This window comes from Callorhinchus milii, unplaced genomic scaffold (assembly GCF_018977255.1).
Source record: "Callorhinchus milii isolate IMCB2004 unplaced genomic scaffold, IMCB_Cmil_1.0 Scaffold258, whole genome shotgun sequence".
NCBI lineage: Eukaryota > Metazoa > Chordata > Chondrichthyes > Chimaeriformes > Callorhinchidae > Callorhinchus > Callorhinchus milii.
Window position 1 is genome coordinate 14,496 of NW_024704999.1, and position 23,987 is coordinate 38,482.

Consider the following 23,987-nt stretch of genomic DNA (forward strand, 5'->3'; position numbering starts at 1 on the left):
CCACTCTTACCCCAATTAGTTCCACTCCCCGGCTCTTACCCCAACTAGTCTTTCCCACAGTCCCGCAAATTTTTCAATTTCAAGTCCCTATCATCACCAATATCAATCAACATCATCATAATGAAGCTTCATCAATGAATCAATCATCATCATCCAGATCTGACCCAATTTATTATGGGGGGGGGGGGGGGGGCGGGAATTATCGGCCAGGACACCAGCGGGGATAGAGAAAGAGAGAGAGAGAGAGAGAGAGGGAGAAACTCCCTTCTCTTTCTGAACAGAGCCCCACTCACGGTCACAATCTATTTTCTCAACACTGCGACTCATCTGGTCACTTCTCCAGTTTCTCCTCGTCCTGTTCAGAGAGTGTTTCGCTACGGCCCCTATTTGAGCCTCGGGGAAAGATGTCTCCTTGGCAAAGGTCTCCACGGACTCGGATATGGCCTACGTAAGAGGATGAAAAATAAACGGTTTGTACCTGTGTTCAATACTTCAATTAAATACAATTTACTAATAATAATCCTTGTATTTGATATAGCACCTGATCACGTCGTAGAGATATCTCGAAGCGTTCACAGGATACAGTGTAAAGTGTAGTGACTGTGTGTTTTGTGGGCAGCAGTGTCCCACAAGAAGTCATGGATTGATTGACCATTTTTAAAAAGGACTATTATCCCCTGGAAAGTGATCCACCAATCAACTAACAACTGGGTTCCTATTTACTGCTACAGAGGCGTATGTGTGTGTAGTAAGGAAACTTGCCTAAGGTTTCGCCCTGACCTGACCCGCCCAGGAATCGAACTTGGGTCCTCTCGCTTTGCGAGGCGAGCACTCTAACCATTGAGCTATACGTCTCCACGATACGGGAAGCTAACAATTCTACTTACGTCGTGGGTATGCTTCTGCTCCCTGAGGCTAGAATCCAAGTGCAGCTGCTGAACCTTAGCAGACATCAGGCTGTGGAGAAATACACAACTCAGGTCAGCAAACTCACAACCCACTGCATTTGGAAGAATTTGGTCACTCAATCTATGACTGTTTGTGGGACACTGCTGCGCAACTAGCTCTCTACCTTAATCCCTCCGCCTCGCCCCCTCCAGCGTTCTGGGATGTCTTTCTGAAGTAAAGACCACTATACTAGTGTAATTTGTTGTACCCTCGCCTGGGAAAGCAATGAAGGGGACAATGATCAATGATCAGGAGTTGATCAATGACAACAATGATATTAACCTAGAGATGACTATACCTTAATTTGCACACAGCAACGTCCCGTAAATGTATATATAATAAAGAGAGAGAGAAACCTGCTCTTTAGAACTGTGCCACACTTACTTGCAGTTTTTCTGAAAACGTAACAAAAATCTCGACGTGAGACTTAACCGCGGATTCAGGAAAAAATGACTCTCGCTCTCCTGCTGCCTTTGCTTCTGGTTTGGCGGCGCCTTGTCAGCCTTCTCTGTGAAATAATAATCAGCGTTTCAGCCAAATCTGCAGACAGCTGCACAGCCACTTAAAAATAACAACAATTTGCATTTACACAGCGCCCCTGACACAGGGCAGCGTCCCAGAGCACTTGACAGTGGCGGAGCACAATGCCAAGCCGGGGGGGGGGAGGGAGGAGACCACAGGTACAGTTGAAGAGGAACGTCTTCAGGTACGACCTGAAGATGGGGAAGGAATGGGAAAGGCGGAGGGAGATGACAGGGTTTTGGGTCATAGTGGCTTAAAGCTTGGCCACCAATGGTGGAGCGGAAGGCATGAAGGACAAGCAGGAGCCAGCGGATAGTGGGTTGAGGGGATAAGCAGGTCGGAGAGGTAGGGAGCTGCCAGGGCGTGAAGGGATTTGTAGACGAATGTGAGGGTCTTGAAATCAAACCGTTCTGTGAAAGGGAGCCAGTGGAGCCTGGCGAGGACTGGGGTGAATGGGGGCAAAAACGGTTACCGGAGGGGCAGGCAGTCAAGTGGGTTTGGTGTTTGTTTTGGGGATGAGTGGTTACCCTGAGCGAAGTCGTTGGCTAGATTTTCAAAGTTGTGTTTGAAGAACCTCTCCTCGTCCGGGGTGTTAGCCAGACTCGGGCCCTGAGGCTTGGCCGCTGTGCTGTACTGCTCCTCGTCCTCCTCTGAGGAGCGGCTGTCTGAACTCAGCTGGCCCATCGAGCCGCAATCTAGGGAAGCGGGCAAACACAGCACAAGATAAGCCTTGCGACGTCCTCCCAACGTAAATAACATTTGTTGTCGCTTTGAACGCCTCTCACCGTCCTGCTGCACGTCGTTGCTGGAGGCCTGACTTCGTGATGAATCCACAGAGCAGGCGCTGTCTGGGCTGTTCACAGAACCCGGCTTCTTCCACTCCACCATTTCCTTCTCCAAGTTTTTCGCCACTTCTGTCACTTGGTAATCACTGGGATGGGATGGGGGGGGGGGGGGGGGGGGGGGAGAAAGAGAAAAGTGGGGGAAAATCAACACACAATAAATTAGACCTGGAAAGTGGGGTGGAGGGGGCAAGAAAGGACTGCCATCACAAAACAATTGGTAATTAATTAAATGACATTTAATGGGGTGGTTTTTTTTGTGGGGGGAATGTTAAAAATTGTTGAAAATTAAGTAAAGGCCCATTAAAATGTTACCGTACGACATCCATCTATTCTACTGTATAAATCACCTTGCGAATATAATCAAGAAAGGCTGCTCTATTTGAATATTCTCTGACGGGAACAAACTGCAGCATCCTGGCCATTTTAAGCACTTTTCCGGATGTTGTGTGTATATATATATATATATATATATATATATAATCCTTTCAAATAAATAAATAAATAAAATAGCGCGGTCACTCACTCACTCCATAACTGTTTGTGGGACACTGCTGTGCACAGTTGGCTGCCGTGTTTCACCCACAAAATACAGTCACTCAACTTTACAGTGTATCCTGCCAAACACTTTGAGATGACTCAATGATGTGATAAGGCACTATATCAAATGCTTGATATAGGATGATTATTATTATATCAATGACATACTTCTCGGTGCTGGAAGAATGATCGGAACTCTCCGCTGGCTCGCTCTCCACCATCTCTGCCTCTTGGGAAAACCCATTTGCCGACCCCTCCAGGCAGAGGGAACTTGACCTCCCTGAAGCCTTGTCCGACATCAAGCTGGGAGACAGCTCCATCTGAAGTGGTGACATGACAAGCTCTGATTAACACAAAACAAAACAGGCAAAACACACTGTGGAAATCTGAAATGAGAAAAGAAGTCGCGGTGGGAACACACAGCAGGTGAGAGAGGAAAACGAGCTAACATTTCAGGTCGATGGCTTAGAAAAGCGCTTTGAGGTGCCTCTATACGCGTTTCGCCAACAAAACACAAAGTCAATCCATTATACAGTGTAGCCTTTGAAGCGCTTTGAGACGTCTCGGAGATAAGGTGCTGTATGAAATACAGGGATTATTATTAGTAATATTAATACACAGACTGACCATATCGAACAAGTTGTCCAGGTTCTGTGGCTTGAAGTTGCAGACATTGTCTAAACCATTGCCCGGGAGCATCTGTGCTGTTGACATCCTGTCAGTTGGGGTCTGGCAGCATTCCTCCAGTTGACGCGTTCCTAATGTGGAGATAATAAAGTCCTTGTCCATTCTCTCGGCCCACCTTCCCTTCGGCTGGAAAGTGTCTGCCGTGCCGCGGGTGGCTCGATCCCAAATAATCCCATCCGCCGCCTCCTGCAGGAGAGAGAGAGAGAGGACATTTAAAACACAACATTCATCTCAAAGTTACATCATAGATAATCCTTGGGATTGGTACAGCACCTTTCACGTCCTTTTAACAAGAGTTGCATTTGATATTTTAGTCATTTTTACAGTATAGTCCTGCAGCTTAGTGCTAGAATGCTTGGCTCGCACCCCGGTTCGATTCCCACACGTTAAACAATACTCACCAGCCTCTTTGCCCACAGGGGAAGTTTGCCGTTAGTCATCAGGAAGGTGGCAGCGTCCACTTTGTCTGGAATTATAATATTCGGTTACGGCAGTGGAAGTTAACAAGCTAGAAACACAGAGCATCAGGAGCTCTAAAGCGATTTACAATGAATGACATCTGTATAGTCAGTCACAAAGCCACATGTAGTCATTCTAACCTTTGTCCACTTGCTCTTTTGAGGGAGACTGTACAGACAGGTCCTCTACATCATCATCTTCTCGCTCTTCCTCGCTCCCTACATCGTTGAGGTCACCCTGGACCACCCGTGGGTTCACAGTGAACGTCTCTCTCCTAAATTAGTCAGTCAACAACAAATTACATTTGCACAGTGCCTTTCACGTTGGGAGGAGCTGAACCGGCTCTTACACGACATGTTTCACAACAGAATAGTGGAGTCAAGTCAAACCTCTACCTAGCCTGGCCCAGTGGCAGCGATGTAGATCTTCACACTTTCCTGCGAGCACAGAATTGAATACGTTGGACACAGACCGACATACCTGATTGGCAGAGGCTCTTTAGCGGCGGGTTTGATTTCAGCAAGACGGTGCCTCATACAAGTTGCCAGCTGCGAGTCGAGACGCCACACAAAAATGCAACTGCGGGTTTAAGGAAAAAAGAATCCACATTGAGTGTAATGAATTGCTGGGCCATTAAAGATAATCCTTCCGTTTGATGCAGTGCCTTTGTCACGTCACCGAGACGTCTCAAAGCGCTTCACGGAACATGCTGTAAAGTGAATTGACTTGACTGTATATTCTGTGGGCGAGACAAAAAGACAAATTGTTGTAAAGCGCTTGACTTCCTCCTACCCCCACCCTCCCTGCCCTCCACCCCTCCTGATCCCAACCCCCAGCCCAGCTGGGTCCAAATCTATGACTGTCCAGCGCCTTGGGACATCCTTCTGACCTGAAAGGCGCTGTGTAAATTTCATTTGTTGCTGCTCTCCCACAATCACATCGGCACAAACGCACTCACCCATCTCCCGACACGGTGATCAGACGCTTACAGTCGGCAGTAAACTTCAAGCCCGTTACAATCTCTGAAGTAAAAGAGAAGCAGAAGAGATGGACCTTTAAAGAGTTATAATAATAATAATAATCCTCGCATTTGATATAGCGCTTTTCACGTCGGGAGGACGTCCCAAAGCGCTTCACAGAACACACTGTAAAGTGAATTGACTGTATATTTGTGGGCGAACGCGGCAGCCAATTGCGCACAGCAATGTCCCACAGACAGTCGTAGATTGAAAATGACCAATTTATTATTGTTTTTGGTTTTGGAGGGATTATTATTAGGCTCTGTGTGGAGTAAGGAAACTTGCCCAAGGTTTGGCCCTCTGCCTGGAATTGAACTCAGGTCTCTCACTTGCAAAGCGAGTGCTCTAACCACTGAGCTACAGGACTCCACGTTGAGGAGTTGAGGAGGAAGTGATTCAGAGTTTCAGAGAGTGGGGCAAACAGCATCAAAAAAAGTACCTGAATGGCCAAACATGGTAGCTACACACTCTTCAGAATCTAAATCATAGATGCAGATGTTCTTGTCGGAGCAAATTGCGGCGACAAAGGTTCCGGAAGGATCCATCTGAACCTGGAAACAAACGTGCAAACACGCGCGCGTGAAACTGTGATCGAAACCTCAGCTGAGAAAATAAAGTCTTTCGAAAGTAAAGATGTGAATATGTAAAGGGCATCCAACAATAACAACGATGATAATCCTTGCATTCGATACAGCGCCTTCCTTATCACCTCGCCGAGACGTCTCAAAGCACTTCAAAAGGTATACCGTAAAGTGTCGCGAATTTGTGGGCGAAACACGGCAATGTCCCCCCCCAAAACAATTGTGGGTTGAATGACAAAATAATTGTAATTTTGAAGGGATCATAACCCTGGAAAGTGATCCACCCACCAATCGCCTAACAATTGGGTTCCTACTTACTGCTAGGTAAACAGAGGTGTGTGTGTGTGTGTGTGTGTGGAGTAAGGAAACTAGCCTAAGGTTTCGCCCTGACCTTCCCCGGAATCAAACCCGAGTCCTCTCGCTTGTGAGGCGAGTGCACTAACCACTACCTTACAGGGGACGCCATGATAATGTGCTTCGAGGAGCATTGGTCTACAACGATGCCACCACCAGGGTGCACTGCGGCTGAGTCTTTCAGTTGGGAGTTAAATGGCATTTTTCCTCCTCCTGTCAATGCAGTTAAGGCAGTGCTTGCAATCGGTACGTACAGTGTCTGATCGTGGTCATCGAGATGCCTCAAAAGGCCTTCTGTCTTACCGTAAAGCGGTGACACTGTATTTCAGGGGGAATGGAGAGATGACCCAATGCACGGTCAAAGAGGTAGCGCTTCAAATGGACTTTGGTCAGAGGTGAGGGAGGGAGGCAATCGGAGGGACTCCAGGATGGAGTTCCGGAGAGTGAGGGCACAGCAACAACAACATAGAATCCCTAACGCGGGTAGGGTCCCAGAGCGCTTAAATGGTTAAACATCTGGTAGGGTGAGCAGGGTGGGGGACATGAAGCAGAACAGGGTTCTCTGAGCGAAGGGTGTGGCCCGGTTAGTGGGGTTGAAGGAGGTCAAGCAGGTGTGATGGGGAGAGACTACGGAGGGATTGGAAGGTGAGGATTTGGAGCATTAAGAAGCTCACACAACTGCGTTGATTTAACCCCGTGCTTTCCAATTCACCAGCGGCGGGCCGGGCTTTCAGCCACTACACCCGAAAACTCTGTCACACTCTTCCTCAATTCCTCAGCCTTGTCCCCTCCTTCCCATCTTCAGGTCGCAACTGAAGACTTTCCTCTTCAACCTTGCCTATGGTCACTTCCTCCCTCCCCTGGCTCGGCTTTGCGCTGTCAAGCGCTGTGGGACCCTGCCCTGCGTGAGAGGGGTCCTGTGCTGTCGATTCAGAGGAAGGTCACGATTTGTTTTTGGCTTCCTTACTTTGAGAAGGATTCCATCCTCACCCTGCGAGCCTTTGAAGCATTTTCTCTGCTTACCACTGCTGACGTTAAATATCCTGCGAGTCAGAAGATTGATTTAAATTAAAATAACGCAATTACTCAAGACGAAGAATAATAAATGAGCCTGCTATACTTAGTTCTCCATCTCCCACTCTCTGGCAGTCCGTGGCTTCAGTGAGCAATGCTTTGCCCAGAGTAAACACAGCTAAAAATGGCTCTGTGGCTAAGTGCCTGAACAGTCCTCTGGAGCACTGTAGTGTAGTGGTTAGAGCACTCGCCTCGCAAGCGAGAGGACCCGGGTTCGATTCCTGGTCAGGGCAAAACATTAGGCAAGTTTCCTTATTCCACACACCTGTTACAGCTCATCGGCAGGACCTGGAAGGGCAGACCAGTCACTGGGGACAAGGAATCCTCCCATTCGGCTCCTGTTAACACTTCAAACCAAAGTCCTAACTGACGGGTTGGGTGGTCCTAGCTGGACAAGCAGCAGGAAAGCTTGCCAGACATCAATCGGCAAGCTATTGTGGTTTTAGCTGGTTAGACTCCAGCAGTTACCCCAACGCACCCTCTGGGCTCCCCCACCAAGCTCTTGTCAACCTGCGCCTAATACTCTCTGGAATTAGGTAAGCAGGGTGTGTCACTCAGAAAGAAAGAGAGTGCAATCAATTCCCGACATGATTTCCACGTGTTCACGTCTCGTCTGGAGACTCTTATATGTGTCAGACGCCCGCTGGCAAAAAAAATCCAGACCAAAGAAACAGTACTGTGCATTAAAATTAAACACTTATATTTATTAAAAATAATAGTTATTCCACCAAGACCTAATGAATTATTTCCTGCTCCACTCTCGGTGTACTCTCCGTATTCTAGTTATTTGTTCAAGGGGAGAGAGGCTACAATAAAATACACAACAACTTGCATTTACACAGCCCCACCCTCCCACTCACGCAAGGTAGCCGTCCTAGAGCGCTTGATAGTGGCGGAGCACAACGCTAAGCCAGGAGATGGGGAAGGAAGGGAGGGTAAAGCGGAGGGAGGGATAGAGGGGGAGAATGACAGAGTTTTGGGCATGGTGGCTGAAAGCGCGGCCGACGATAACTGCATTACACACCTGATATTTCGGTCCTGGCACCCAATAGCCGCGGACTTGTTTGTGACATCGACATCCATGCCATACAGAGTCGTCTTGCCAACCACATGGTGGGTCCTTGTGAACTGAATGCCATCGTTAGACTAACAAAGGAGAAACAATATACCATCAGAGAGGCATCAACTACTGAAACCTGATTGCAACAATTCCCAGATCATTTTTAATAACTTGGGAGTTTAGGAGGATTTTCCCTCTCACTCCCCTCTCCCTTCCCACCACATAAAGCTGTTGGCGCCCCATCAAGTAAGGTGGTGGAGGCTGAGTCCATTGTGTGTTTCAGGAGGGAGATAGATAGGTATCTAAAAGATAGCGGCTTGAAGGGGCGTGGGCATAAGACAGGGCAGTAGGTCAGAATTTGGACTCATGACCGTGATCAGATTAAAACGGATGGTTCAAAGGGCCTTCTTCGTTCAACCTATAACAGTAATAAAACTTGCATTTTATTACTACATTTATTACATTTTATTGATAATGCCTTATCATGTCTTCAAGACGTCTCAAAGCACCTCACAGAATTATACTGTAAAGTGGAGTGACCATGTATTGTGTGAAGAGTTTTACTTTGCACAAGTCGTATTAAATGTATAGTTCCAACAGATACAACTTTTGTGGGGTTTACTGCACAAGTCCAGAGCAACAGAAAATTAAGATGAATCAAATAAAGCAGTTTACCTTCTGTGCGGTACGGAAATAAATGCTTTTGTCAGCTCCACAGCTGATTACTTTGACCAAGTCTTCACTGGCTACAGGGGGAAATGTAGGGAAAGAAACTCATTTTGTGAGAACAAATTCACCGAAGATATCATCCCTGACATTTCGTTGACAACAGTAGATCGCCCAAGTACAAAATACAAGTAGATTGAGAACCTTAAACAGCCGATGATTGCTTTATATTCTGAGTCACCGCGATATATTTAAACCATGCTTTCAATTTAAGATGCACTGGTTCCAGAAGTCAAGCACATTGCTCGTAAAGTAATAATAATCCTTGCATTTGATGCAGCGCCTCATCATGTCGTTGAGACGTCTCAAAGCACTTCACAGAATATTCTGTAAAGAGTAGGGCTCTATTTTGCGCACATGAGTGTCCAATAAATAGTTGTGGATTGAGTAACCAAATTATTTATTTAGTTGAAGGGATTATTACCCCCTGAAAGCAATCCGCCAGACGACTAATAACCGGGTGAACAGAGGTGTGTGCGCGCTGAGTAAGGAAACTTGCCTAAGGTTTCGCCCTGAACCGCCTGGGAATCGAACCCTTTTGCTTGCGAGGCAAGCACTCTAACCACTACGCTGCAGGACTCAGAAGCTACAAGGTAGTGTCATGACGAGTACTTTGGCTCCATTACCAACCAACCTGCAAACTTCACAGCAGTAATAGATGAGGAATGGTCGTCCAGTGACTGCTGCAGACTGTACTGTTTGTCCACATTCAGGATGTGGATCAGTCGGTCCCGGCTGGCTGTAGCCAGCAGTCTGATTCCTGTATGAAGAACACGCCAACGCAATAGAGTCGTCAGTGCTTTTGGAACACCAAATAGCCAACAACAACAACAAATTACACTTGCACATCTTCCCTTCATGTCGGAAAGACGCCCCAGGGTGCTGGACAGTCAGGCATTTTTGGACCCGAGCTGGGAGTTGGGGTCAGGAGGGGTGGCCAAAGGCACGGTCAAAGAGGAAGATCTTTAGATGGGACTTATAGGAGGCGAGAGAGGAGGGTGAGGCGGAGGGATTGTGGTGTAGAGTGTAAACTTTAGAGATGAGGATGTCAGCCCATATGGTCAATGGAGGGGTGAGGTTGATAGCAGAGCCTGTTCAGCCCCAAGGAGACTCTGCTTACTCCTTCCCTCTCTAAGCACTGCTGTATGCATACGATTCAGAGTTGACGGGGCAGGGGGTAAAGCTAAAGAGAGACGCAAACTGGTACCAGCTGAACAATAAAGCGTCTATGTACTCACCAGTATCAGGCTTTGAATACTCCAAGCACAAGATCTCAGAATTGTGAGCCTCGATTTTCAGTAGTTCATCCAGGAACTGGAGGTCATAGATCCTGGAAAACACAGCACAGCAGCTCAGCTCAAAGACTTACTTTTGTTCTTCTAGCATGTCTCCACGAGGCGCTATACCAAATGCAAGTATTATGCTTTATAATTAATTATTAATACAAATTCTCTGCTGTATACTATACCGTATCTTTTGTTGAGGGTGGTGGGGGGGGGGGGGTGAGGGAGAGAGTGGGGCAAAGCAGGTTAGTTTGCTTTGATCTGCTAATCTGGTGACAATGCCTCAACCAGTTAAACGTTCAAGCAGATCTTTGCATCACACCTATCCATAATAGACCGGCCTTTGTTACCTCAGGTTCCCCATCCTGTCACCCGAAGCCAAGTGCTGCCCGTCATTGCTGATGGACACAACCCGAATCCCTGCCTTAAGCTCAGAATTTCCTCCGTTTTTAGCTTCCTCGGGGCTGTTGGCTGAATCTTGTAGGTGCTGAATATTGTCATCAACATAAATCACTTTAATTAAGTCCTGCAAACGGAACAAAAGTTGCATTGATTAACATTAAAACCCATTTATCACTTAAAATAATAATAATATTAATATTAATAATCATCCTTGGATTTGATACAGCGCCTTATCATGTGGTTGAGACATCTCAAAGCGCTTCACAGGATATACTGGAAAGTGAGTTGCCTGTATATTTTTGTGGGCGAAACCGGTTTTGAGACCACTCAACAACGTGATAAGCGCTATAACAAATGCAAGAATTATTATTGATCATAAAAAACAGTGCTATCACCCAACTCTTTGGTCTCTTATCTTGACATCCTGACAGCATTTAGTGATTTGCTCAATGCAACCGCCATCCCAACAGAACTGCCATTCTAGCACACAGACAGATACACATGCAGGCAGACACACAGACCCAAGAAAGGCTGGTGGGTGAGTGGAAAAAGATGATAAAAAGCTTACAGTGCTATAAATATTCCTGTGAAACGAAGTGCGGCAAAACCCAGAGGCGCGGCTTGAATTCCACAGCCGAATAGTGTTGTCCGAGGAGCAGGTTATGAAGGACGCAGGCGGGAGGCAAGACTGGTTACCGTCTTCCAGTTGGGGATAAACCTGCCAAAGGGACACTGTCACAATTACAACAACATCAACAACACAGTACAGCCTCACTCAGGGTAGAGTCCCAGAGCGCTTGAGGTAAGAATACGAATACAAATTTTACGGGTAAAAATACAAATGAATCGGGCGGGGCTGGACGTTGTGTCTGATTTACTCAGCATCTGGGGTCAACTGGCATCCAGCAAAAGCAGCTTCCACTTGCAGTTGTTCTTACACCCTCGACATTCAAATCACCCGACCTTCCAAACCTCATCAATAACATTAATACACGACACTGATAGTTAAGGGTCAAGATCAGTTTCCTACCTACCTCTATGTTCCACACACTCGAACTGTGATAAAGCGCAGAGTAAATCTTTTTCACGTTCTTAGTGTCTTTTATATCCCACACGTACAGACTGTGGTCATTGTACACACATGACAGCCACTGATTTCGGGGGTCGAAAGCCACAGCCACAGTGTCGGGATAGATAGCGTCAGTTTTCGGGGTAAAGAGATGGCTGAAGAGAGAAGATAAAAATAAATAATAATCCTCCCGTTTGATTTAGCGCCTTATCACATCATTGAGACCGTCTCAAAGCGATTCACAGGAGATACTGTAGTGACTGCGTGATTTGTGGGCGAAACGCAGCGGCCAATTGCTCACAGCAGTGTCCCGCAAAAAGTTGTGGATTGAGTGGTCAAATGTTTTTTTTTGAGGGATTACTATCTCCGGAAAAGCGATCCACCACTAGACTGACAACTGGGTTTCAACGTACTGTTAGGTAAACAGAGGCGCGTGGATGGAGTATGTTGACTTATGTTGCCTGAGGTTTCGCCTTGACCCCGCCCGGGAACCCCGATTCTCTCGCTTGCTTGCGAGGTGAGAGCGCTAACTGCTATGCTACGGGGCTGCATTGCATTTGGTAACAGGTCAGAACTGCTTGCAATACAGCTTTCATGTTCAGAAGGATGGGCAGGGAGAGGAAGGAGAGTCGAGACCTACCCTGGCACGTTTACTTACCTTGGTTCAAGTCCAGCTGCTACATCCACACCCAGGTGATGAGGTTTGGGCAGATGGGTGATAAGCTGGAGGGTCGCGGGATCAAACAGTTTCACTGTCCCATCAGAACAGCCACAGATGATAAAATTCTCTGCCACAGTCATCGAGTTCGCAACGGATGTCTGAAAGAAAAAAAAATTGGCACAGAAAATAAACAACGTTTAGCAAACAAAAGGCAAAATACTCTGAATAATAATAATCATAATCCTTGCATTTGATGTTGTGCCTTATTGGGTCTTTGAGACGTCTAAAAGAGCTTCACAGGATGTACAGAAGATGCTGGAAATCTGAAATAAAAACTTGCGATGAAAGGTCATTGACCTGAGACGTTAACCCACTTTTCTCTCGGCCTGACCTGCTGAGGGTTCTTAGAACAACTGTATGGTTTGCGTAGAGTTTCACATTTATTGGTAATGCGACAATATCAAGGACCCGGGTTCGATTCGCAAGCGAGGCCAAACCTTCGGCAAATTCCCTACTAGGCAGCCACAGCGCATTTTCCAAACAGTGGCGGCTTAATAACCCGCAAGATGATTTAACTGATGCTTTGAAAAAGGAATTTGAGAGCAACAGAAAATTTCTCGACTTACATATCACTTGTGCACATATCTGCACGTTTACCCCAGTAAACATTTTTGACCTTCAGACGACAGAGACACTTTACCTGTAGATCCAGCCACTTGTCAAGCTGTCTTCTCGAGTTGAACTGACACAGAAGGCCGGAGCTGGTGCTGCAGAAAGTCTTGCCCTTAACACACACTACGCCACAGAACAGGTTATTGTGCAGCTCCCCCAGCAGTCCTGATCGCCCCAATAGAGGAATGGTCACATTTGCCTGCGTTCAAAGCACACACACAAAAAGAATTACATAACTTAGAGATGGAGCTTAGAGCTTAGATGGTTAACTGCGGAATAGTCTAAGAATGCAGTTGAGACAATAAGGATGTGTACTCCCACCTTGCAGGCTTTCGATTCGTTCAAGTACCAGAACTTGACGTGCCTGTGGCCAACCGTCACAAAGTAACTGCCGTCTTCGGAAAAGGAGATGGCCGTGACCTTACTGGAGACCTTGTTAGAAGCTACAATGCAGTTTTTCTGTCAAAAATAAGAGATTTTTTGTAAATACTTCGGAACACAATCATAATCCGTCATCTCAAAGCGCTTCACGGGACATACTGTAAAGTGGAGTGACTGTATTATTGAAGTGCAAAAGCTTCCCGACGCCTACATTTAGAACCTAATTTAAGATTTTCTCTCTCTTACCTTCCAATCCCAGACGTTGACGGTCTTGTTATGCTGGAAGCCCACCGATACAATATACTTCATGTTGGGGGAGAAGGCCACGCACAGCACTCCGTACATGTGGCATTGTAACTCAGCCACTTGGGTCTTCTCAGCCACATTCCACACCCGCACAGCGGGCTCGTGTCCACTCTGGAGAGGTTAAAGACACACAGGATAAATATCGTTGCAAAACAGCAATCAATCAATCAATCGTGCAATGGCAGTGTCCCACAAACAGTCATGGATTGAGTTACCAAACTATTAATTAATTTTTGGAAGGACTATTACCCCGGAATAATCGATCTGCCAGTCGACTAACACTAGGTTTCTACTTACTACGAGGTAAACAGAGGCATGTGGAGCAAGGAATCTTGCCTAAGGTTTCGCTTTGCCCGGGAATCAAACCCAAGACCTCTCGCTTGCGAGGCGAGTGTGCTATTCACTGCACTACAGGATTCCACGGATTAACAACAACAAATAACATTTGTATAGCGCCTTTCACATTGGGAGGACGTCCCAATGCGTTAGATAGGAGCTATGGTGTGGTCCAACACTCATCCCTTGCACCAGCCACGTCAATTCTGTGCGAAGCTTTCCCCTGACTGTTCTGTTTAAACACCATGATTCTGTAAACTCAATTTAGCCATTTATCAATCCCGCGCACAACTATAATCTCAGACTCTTAAATAAAAACCCACTCAACTAGCAAGCTGGGCTGTGAGATTTATGGCGCTTAGTAATGGAGAACTAACATCTGAAAGCTTTCTCTACTAATGGCGTTCAACTTTCAAACACAAACATTCCTTGACCGTTACTCAGCACACGTTCTCCAATCTTGCCCTTTTCAGATAAAGGCAGTGCCAAGAGGAGTCACTCCGCCCATAATGTGCTCAGTGTACTAAAGACTCGCAGTAGTAGTTGCTCTCTCACTCGCACGCACACACACACATACACACGCGCAGACACGCACACGCGCACAGACAAACTGTTAACTTTCTTTCACCGCCGAAAATATAACAGAGAATTTGACCGTATGACACTGAGAATATAATAATAATAATAATAATATTAATAGTAATCCTTGCATTTGATGTAGCGGCTTAGCGCGTCTTCGAGACGCCTCAAAGCGCTTCACAGGATACACTGGAAAGTGAGTTGATTGGATATCTTGTAAAGTGGATCGACTCTCCCTCCTGCACCCTCTCCGCCACCCCCCCCCCACCCTCCTCCTAAACAGCCACCTAAAATGGGGCCGCGAATGTCGGGGAAAAAAACGCTGTTAGTAAAAGGCTGCGGCAGTCTCCGCAAACCCGGGGAGGAGGAGGGATATGGGGGGAAAAGAGAGAGAGAGAGAGAAAAAAAAAATCGCACGCGCGGCACACAAAAAAAACATCTACTACGCTGCATACGTACATATGGAACAAAAAAAAAAAGGATAGTAAAGGTAAGGTACAAAACGGTCTTGAAAGTAAATAAATACTGTGTGAGCACCCGACAGAACACTAGAGAACCTTACACAGCGGTTGTTCTGTCTTTGCGTGAAATGTGTGTTTAAAAAAAGGGCCTCAATAAAAAATAAAACCCTGAAAGTCTCGAGAGCTGCTCTGCAAAGTGTAAAAACCCACTGACAATAAAAAAAAAATCGATGCGGTTTTCGGTATTAATAATAATAATAATAATCCTTAATAAATCTGATGCAGCGCCTCTCACCGGGTCTTCGAAACGTCTCAAAAAAGCGCTTCGCTGAGTACACTGTAAAGTGGAATGACTGTGTGTTTCGTGGGCAAAAAAACGCAGTCGCCGATTTGCACCCAGCAGCGTCCCGCATTCGGTCGCGGATTGAGCGGCCAAATTATTATTCTTCTTTCTTTCTTTTTTTTTTTGAAGGGATCATTACTCCCGGAAAAAGCGATCCGCCAACCGACTGACGACCGGGAAGAGTTTGTTCCGGTCAACGGTTCTTTGAATCAATCGCAAAGATTTTTGAGTGTGTGTGTGTGTAAAAAAAAAAGAGAGAGAAACCCCCAAGGTTCGGTTTGGCGACCGGGAAATCCGTGAAGGCTCGGCTCGATTCACGTCGCTGGCGTTTATTCCCCCCGCTCCGTTTCCAGTTTGTTCCTATTGTGCAAAAGTTTCCGAATCGGAGATTAAAGATTCCTTGTTCGATTCCCCCCCCCCCCCCACCCCTCTCCGAGGGCTCTCTGTCTCTTTCATCCCACTCCCGGAAACAGAGGGGGAGGTAGGGAAAGGAGGAGGGAAAAAGAGTTGAGGGAAGTAATGGGGTCTTCGTGCTTTAGACAATACCCGACACGGAAAATTAATAATAAAAATAATCCTCGCATTTGATATAGCACCTTATCACGTCGTCGAGACGCCTCAAAGCGCTTCACAGGATACACTGTAAAGTGGAGTGACTGTGTTGTGTGTTTTGTGGGCGAAACGCGGCAGCCAATTGCGCCCGGCGACGTCCCATCCCACAAGCAGTCGTGGGTTGAGCGACCAAATTATTATTTGGTTAATGTCATCCAGGCTTTGTTCCGCTGTACATCCAGGCCAGGCATAGCTCACCTCGCGCGGGGGGGGGGGGGGGGGGGGACGAGAGGTGGGAGACGTGCGGTCAACACCACCGTGCCCCTCACGCAGTGTAGCGCCCCAGAGCGCTCTCTGTGTTGCGTTTGGCATCGGAATGGCGTTGGACGCCAGACTCCAGCTCCTCGCAGACGAACGAGAAACGGACACGTCTAGCAGCCGCGTGTCTTTCTCACCGCGGCACGGAGAGAGAGAGAGAGAGAGAGAGAGAGAAAGAGAGAGAGAGGAGGAGGAAGGAGTTCGGGATCAGTAGCGCTGGCTACCTTGGCGATGGGTTACCTCGGTGCGGGCAGTGTGGGGTCGAACGGCAGATAACCGCGGGCCGTGTTGACATCAGCAGGGGACATCCCGAACCCCGTCTCGGCTAAGCCGGGGTGGCGTTCCGGGCTGACGTGGTGTAGCAAACTCCCACTGACGTTCCTCTGCCTGAGTGCCTCCTCCGCCTCCACCTGCTCCCGGCTGCCGTACGCACACCTCTCCTCCCCTGCCGTCACTCCCAGGCTCCCCCTCGTCTCTCCGCGACTTCCAGGACCAGGGCTTGATGCCGGCCTCTTGCACCTTCTTGGCCAGCTTGCGCAGGATGTCCCGGCCCGGGGTGGCTTTCAGGCCCTGGGTTCTGCCTCTAACCCCAAATCCAGCAGCTTCCGAGCTTTTCCTGCCCGCCTGAGTTACCGTGGACAGCACCGTGCAAGACCTGGGCCCGACCGGCCCCGCGGCGGGCTCGGGAGCGGCTCCCGTTCCCAGCTCGCTCCCCTCGCTCGCTCCCCTCACACCCGGCTCCTCTCTGGTCAGTCTGTAGCCGGGAATATCGCCCCGCGTTGACCGCTCGGCGTTCGACGGCTCGTGGGGTATCGATCGCAGCTGCTCCCAATCCTGTAGCGTCCGCAGGTCCTTATCTGGGTCTCTCTCGGGCTGTCCCCACCCTCCCGGATTCTCTATGTGTCGGGAAAAGATGCTCGGATGCCAGATGAGCAGCTCCCTGTTGTGGAAAAAAAACACGGAGACGGAAGTTGGGGGGGTTTGGGGGGGTGGAGGGCAGGGAGGGGGGGGGGGGGGGGGCAGAGAGACTGAATGAGCAACCGCCGAGAGTGGAGCCGGGGGCGGGCGGGGGACGTGGAGCAGGTCGGAGTCCGCTTAGCAGAGGGAGCGGACAGCTCTAATGTGGAAACACGCACACACGCACACTTATAGAAATACCCGAGAGAAACAGAAACACACACAAATAGAAAGGTGTGGGAATGAAAGGGACACACAGGTGTGAGACAGAGAGAGACACACACACACACAGATAGACACACGAGAAAAACACACACACACAGACAGGCACATGAGAAGACACACGAGAAAACACACACACACACACGAGAAGACACACACACACACACACAGACACACGAGAAGACACATACACACACACACAGAGATAGACACACGAGAAAAAACACACACACAGACACACGAGAAGACACATACACACACACACACAGATAGACACACGAGAAGACACACACACACACACACAGATAGACACACGAGAAGACACACACACAGACACACGAGAAGACACATACACAGATAGACACGAGAAGACACACACACACACACACACACAGATAGACACACGAGAAGACACATACACACGCACACACACACACACAGATACAAACGAGAAAAAACACACACACACACAAGAAGACACATACACACACACACACAGATAGACACATGAGAAAACACACACACACACAGATAGACACACGAGAAGACACACACACACACAGACACACGAGAAGACACATACACACACAGATAGACACACGAGAAGACACACACACACACACACACACACACACACAGATAGACACACGTACATACCAACAGCTAGAGAGAGAGAGAGAGAGAGAGAGAGAACGAAACATACACAAACACGGGCCAATATATCTTTGCTCCGCCTGCTGGTAAAGACCAGCTACCGCGAGCTCATCGAACCAGTTACTCTCTGCAAACTTTTGAGGGCGACTGAAGGCGCCGTCGAGGAAGAGGAGGAGGAGGAGGGTCTCGAGACAAGCCCCGGGCTGGGGAAAGGCAGCGCGAGGCGCTGTGTCAGCCTGAGGCGCGGTCGGTACCGACCTGGAAAGGCTGGAGGCAGAGCCGGCTCCTGTGGCCGAGTTTCGTGGCTGTTGCTCAGCGCCTCGCGCTCCACTGCCAACTCCTCGCTCCGGGGGGAAACCGCGATTCTCTTCAGGAGGAGGTGAAAGGGGGTTCCTGCGGACACCACACACGCACACACACGCACACACACAAGAGATCAGTCTGAGGAGGAAGCCGGGGGGGAAACAAAAATAGCCAAATATAGGAGCAGGAGGAGGCCATTCAGCCCCTCGAGCCTGTTCTGCCATTATGGCTGATCTGTACCTCAACTCCAATTACCCGCCTTTGCCCCATATCCCTTGACATCCTGACCTAACAAACATCTGTCCACCTCGGTCTCGACAATGTGAATGGATCCACAGCCATAACCCACAGCCTTTTTGTGGTGGTGGGGTGGGGGAGAGAGCGAGAGAGAGAGCTCCAGATTCCCACTAACCCTTTACAGGATGTCAGCCTGGAGCAGTCGTGCCTCGGAGTCAGAAGGTTGTGTGTTCAAGCCCCCACAGGGCTTGGAATCGCACAGTCTAAGCTGACGCTCCCAATGCAGTGCTGGGGGGGGGGGGGGGGGGAGCGGTGTGTGTTGCATTGTCGGGAGACCCCATCCGTTAAATGTCACTCACTCCCCGTCTATGGACGACTTAGGTGGACGTCAAAGATCTCCCGCGGCGCCGCTCGAAAAGAAAAGCTTCTCTCTCCCTCCCGGGAAAAACTGGCCGATAATCCCCCAAATAAAGTTGACCGTTTATCTCACAGCTGTTTGTGGGTCACTGCTGTGTGCAAAGTGGCTGCTGTGTTTCGCCCACGAAATACACAGGCACCACGCGTCACAGGGTACCCCGTGAAGCGCTTCGAGACGTCTCGAAGACGCGAAAAGGCGCTGCATCAAATGCAAGGATTGGGATTATTAGTATTATTATTATTCCTGAACACATACACATACGTTCGCCCACAAATATACAGTCAATTCACTTTACAGTGTGATCTGTGAAGCGCTTTGGGACGTCCTCCCGACGTGAAAAGCGCTATATCAAATGCAAGGATTATTATTATTATTATTATTATTATACATACTTATTTTCAGGCACTAAAATGTCTTAACCACGAGTGAGATTTTACCAGCTACAGGGACCAAAGTTGAATCTTCATCGTTCACCTTCCCAGTAGAGAGCAGCTGGGGGGGGGGGGAAAAAGAACACGAAAGCGCATTACTTGGAACGTCAAGTGCGGGTTCGAGTATTGACAGAGTATTTTAACAATCATTTATAAAAAAAATAAAATAATAATGTCGTCGGTCAATCCGCGGCTGTTTGTTGGGACGCTGCTGCGCGCAATTTTCGCCCTCAAAATGTACAGTCAGTTCACTTTACAGTTAAGCGCTTTGTGAAGAGACGTCTGGAAGTGTCAAATGCTTCAAATGCAAGGATTATTATTATTATCTCCACACTTACACTCGATGTCTGCCTTGTAACTCCCTTTGTCACCTCCTCGCATTCAGCCGCTCTGCTTTGCTGATCCTTACACTTCTTCTCTCCTGTGCAACGTAGAGACAACAACACGTCACATTTACACAACACCTTTCACGTCAGGAGGACGTCCCAAGGCGCTGGACAGTCAAGGAATTGGACCCGAGCTGGTCTTTGAGATCAGGAGGGGTGGAGGGCAGGGAGGGTGGGGGTAGGAGGGGTGACCGAAGGCTCAGTTGGTCGAAGAGGACGGTCTTGAGAAAAGAGTCAGAGGGGAGACCAGAGCAGGGGAGTGGGACTTGTTGGGGTAAACGTAGGGGAGTGGGGACTAGTTGGTGGCTCTTTCAAAGAGCCGTCGCAGGCAAAATGGATCGAATGGTCTCCTTCTGTGCCGTAACATTCTGTGATGTCCAGTTCTGCTCTAACAGATTTCCGGAGGAGCTTTATTCCCGTCGGCTGCTGTTAGCAGTACTGTAGAGCCAGGCGTGACTTACCGGACAGGACTGAGATGATCTTGAACAACGCCCTGTGCTTTTTCATCAGCAGCTTTTTCTCCACCGCCAATTTCTGCGCCTTTTCGTTCAAGGCCTGGATTTCATTGATGGCCTGCGGGACAGAAGCCGGTGCCCATCAGTGAGCCTTCTCAAAACTGTCATAACAATAATTGGTCACTCGATCCACGACTGTTTGTGGGACACCGCTGTGCGCAATTGGCCGCACACGTTTCGTCCATAAAATACAACAACTCGCCTTTACGCCCCACCCTTCACACAGGGTAGCGTCCGGAGCGCTTGATAGTGACGGGAGTACGATGCCGAACTGGGGAGGTGAGCATATGCAGCGTGGAATTGGAAGGCCTTCAGGTGCAACCTGAAAATGGGGAGGGAGGAAGGAAGGAAGGAGGGAAGGAAGGAAGGAGGGAAGGAGGGAAGGAAGGAAGGAACGACGGAGGGAGAGAGTGACAAGAGCTTCGGGGACTATTGACTGAAAGTGCGACCACTTGAATAGAGTGCACGAGGGACAAGCAGCAGGTCGGAGCTAAGACAGAGGGTAGTGGGTTGGTGAGTAAGTAGGTGGGAGAGGTAGGGAGGTACCAGGGCACGAAGGGATTTGAAGACGAGTGTGAGGGATTGGGGGAGAGTGTTCCAGAGTTCTGATCGCTTCCTGGGGGAAATAATTCCTTCACAAAAAAATCCCCCCAAATAATAATTTGGTCACTTCAATCCACGGCTGCTTGTGGGGACGTCGCTGGGCACATTTGGCGCCCACAAAATACACAGTCACTACACTTTACAGTGTGAAACGCTGTGAGACGTCTCGTTATGATCGGGCGCTGAATCAAATGCTAGGATTATTATTACTTTGATTAATAAATAAAGGGTGAAGGATCGAAGGCTGACCTCGTTCAGGATGGCCCGCTTGGAAACCTTCTCGTACTTGAAGAGAAGTTCTCTCAGCCCATTGAAACGAGTCTGCATCAACCGTCGTAGCTCTCGCTCCCGCATAGTGTGTCTCAGGAGGTTCTTCCTGCTTCTCCTCAGCTCCAACGGAAAGGTCTTCCCGGTTTAAACACAAATAATATAAATAATAATGATCCTTGCATTTGATATAGAACAGCAGAACAGGCTCGAGAGGCTGAATGGCCTACTTCTGTTCCTGTGTTCCTATATAATAATATAATCCTTGCATTTGATATAGCGCCTTATCACATTGTTGGGACGTTTCACAGCGCTTTACAGGATACACTGTAAAGTGTAGTGACTGTGTGTTTTGTGGGCCAAACACGACAGCCAACTGCGCCCAGCGACGTCCCCACAAACAATCGTGGATTGAGTGATCAAATTATTATTGTTTAATTTTTTTTGAAGAGATTATTACCCCCGGAAACGCGATCTGCTAGTCGTCTAATAGCCAGTTTACTGCTCGGTAAACAGAGGCCTGTGCGGAGTAAGGAAACAGTTCACCCTGACCTGCCTGGGAATCAGACCCAGGTCCTCCCGCTTGCGAGGCGAGTGCTCTAACCGCTGAGCTACAGGACTCCACGATAGTCTTGATCCGTCGCCGCACGTGCACTTACCGGCTGCAATGAATAGCGCACGCACAGTGTAGGTTATGCCGTGCGACCCTGACTTACCCTTCTCTTGGTCGGGTGTCTGTGAGATTGTAACATGGGCACTTGAGAATAATTGTGAAAATGCCACCTGTCAAACAAGATTGACGTGCATTAGTTTTCACCCCAATAACTTGCATTCTCATCACAGCATTCAGACGACGTAGAGCGCTTCACGGGCTGATGCCGTAGAACGTAGTGACTGTGTGTCATTGCAGCTAACTTGCAAATGGAGCAACGTCCCACACGTAGCCGTAAAGTGTACAAACTGTAACGCAGGTGAGGGAGGGAGGGAGGAGAGCCAAGCGAAGGGATTGTGGAGTTCCAAAGGGTTGGGGGGGGGGGGGGGGCAGAGAGGCTGAAGGCCCTACCGCCCGATGGTGGGGTGGGGGACATGGAGCTACTGACCTGGGAGGGGCACACAATTTGCTGACGGCTAAAGACACGGGAAGCCCGTCCTCCACCTCACCCTCTTCCATCTCCATGTCGATGTACTCGCTGTCCGAGTGGCTCTGCGGGTTTCGGTGAAAAAGCAGAAAGGCAGCCAGTGATTATTTGCCAACCATTTTATCAATTGCCCGGATTTAGGCGTCAACTAAAGAAACGACGACGACGACGACAACGACAAGTGGCATTTATACCGCGCCTCTCGGGGCAAGAGGACGGCCCAAGACGCTGGACAGTCAGTCAAACGGGTAATTCACAATAATCCTGTAATAATCCTTGCACTTGACGCAGCGCCACGTGGTTGAGACGTCTCAAAAGAGCCTCGCTGGGAAGTGGATCGACTGTGCGTTTTGTGGGGGTGGGAGGGAAACGCGGCAGCCAATTGTACACGGCGACGTACCACACACACACGCACGTACACACACCACACATGCATGGGCACACCGCGGTCGATGTCTAACATACCAGTATTTCCACGTCAATCTCGTTGACATCCTCCGCGGTCAGATCGAAGTCGGAGTGGCTGCCCCAGTCCGAGCTGCCCACGGACGATCCCTGCACCGAGGCGAAAGCGGCTTCCTCCTGACGCTCCCACTTCTTCCTCTCGGCTCCGAGCGGGTCGGACTCAGCGGCTGACTCCCCGTAGCCCGGCTCTCCCAGCCTCCGTCCGGCTGCAGAGCAGCGAGCTCGCCGGCGCTCAGCCGCACCCTCGGACACCCCTCCTCCGCCTCCTCCTCGTCCTCCAGGTCCTTCCCAACACCCTCCAGCTCCTCCGACAGAAAGGAAGCCATTTCACCGTTGGTCGGGAGCCAGCTGGTGTCAAAGGCCGTCGGATAAAACAGGTCCCTCTCCACGGGCGAGGTCTTGACGGTCGGAGCCGACCGGAGCTGCTCCCCAGGGAAACCGCAGTGGCTCAGCTCATCTCCGAGAGCGCTGGGCTGATGGGTGGATGTGTGACGGATGGCGCCGGCCGTGTGGAGCTGCAGACCAGCCCGCTCCACCTCGTCCCGCCTTTCCGCTGGGCCGCTGGCGTCCGGTGCGACTCTCGCCGCCAGCGCGGGAGCTACGTGGCGTGGCTTGTCGGGGCTGCCCTGAAACAGCAGCTCGGGGGGCTGACTCGCAGACGCGCTGTGGCTACTGTTGTGGTGGGGGTTGTTGTCGTTGCTACCACGAGTGGCGATGGCCCTCACCGCGCTCGGCGTTTCCGGTAAGCCGGACACACAGGACATTCCCGCCGGGTTAGAACCCGGAGCGCAGCCCAGCGGGGAAGCGGACGCCAGTGGACTCGCTCTGCCCGTCGGCGTCGTTGCTGCTGAAGAGAATAAACTGGTGCATTAAAACCACGCATTAAACAACAACACTTGATATTTACGCGGCGCCTTTCACAGAGTCGGGAGGAAGTCCCAAGGCGCTGGACAGTCGAGATCTGCACCCGAGCTGGTGGTTGGGATCAGGGGGGGTGGAGGATGGGGAGGATGAGGGTAGGAGGGAGTGGTCGAAGAGGAATAATAATAATAACTGTATTTGACACAGCGCCTGATCACATCTTCGCGACGTCTCTAAGCGCTTCACAGGATACGTTGTAAAGTGGAGCCACTGTGTGTTTGTGGGCGAGACGTCTTTCCGGTTGTGAGCCTTACCGGAGAGACGTATAAACCTTTCCATCAATTCCTTTTGCTT

General features: G+C 49.3%; 1 protein-coding gene across 1 annotated transcript in view; it reads right to left on the reverse strand.

The window, feature by feature from the left end:
- Positions 1 to 23,987, reverse strand: part of LOC103191360 — a gene marked incomplete at its 3' end in the record, with an annotated part of 44,527 nt that overhangs the window by 854 nt on the left and 19,686 nt on the right. Inside the window, 34 exon segments of the mRNA XM_042346029.1 lie at positions 294 to 444; positions 888 to 957; positions 1,333 to 1,456; positions 1,998 to 2,165; positions 2,256 to 2,401; positions 3,021 to 3,172; positions 3,480 to 3,725; positions 3,941 to 4,005; positions 4,139 to 4,272; positions 4,479 to 4,577; positions 4,957 to 5,020; positions 5,457 to 5,568; positions 6,920 to 6,995; positions 8,051 to 8,172; positions 8,762 to 8,832; positions 9,447 to 9,572; positions 10,051 to 10,142; positions 10,446 to 10,621; positions 11,066 to 11,215; positions 11,532 to 11,721; positions 12,225 to 12,385; positions 12,928 to 13,098; positions 13,221 to 13,358; positions 13,527 to 13,697; positions 16,491 to 17,115; positions 18,263 to 18,401; positions 19,404 to 19,458; positions 19,736 to 19,818; positions 20,245 to 20,356; positions 21,151 to 21,291; positions 21,885 to 21,951; positions 22,269 to 22,372; positions 22,773 to 22,978; positions 23,023 to 23,616. Of these exon segments, the coding sequence (XP_042201963.1) occupies positions 294 to 444; positions 888 to 957; positions 1,333 to 1,456; positions 1,998 to 2,165; positions 2,256 to 2,401; positions 3,021 to 3,172; positions 3,480 to 3,725; positions 3,941 to 4,005; positions 4,139 to 4,272; positions 4,479 to 4,577; positions 4,957 to 5,020; positions 5,457 to 5,568; positions 6,920 to 6,995; positions 8,051 to 8,172; positions 8,762 to 8,832; positions 9,447 to 9,572; positions 10,051 to 10,142; positions 10,446 to 10,621; positions 11,066 to 11,215; positions 11,532 to 11,721; positions 12,225 to 12,385; positions 12,928 to 13,098; positions 13,221 to 13,358; positions 13,527 to 13,697; positions 16,491 to 17,115; positions 18,263 to 18,401; positions 19,404 to 19,458; positions 19,736 to 19,818; positions 20,245 to 20,356; positions 21,151 to 21,291; positions 21,885 to 21,951; positions 22,269 to 22,372; positions 22,773 to 22,978; positions 23,023 to 23,616 (5,301 nt within the window).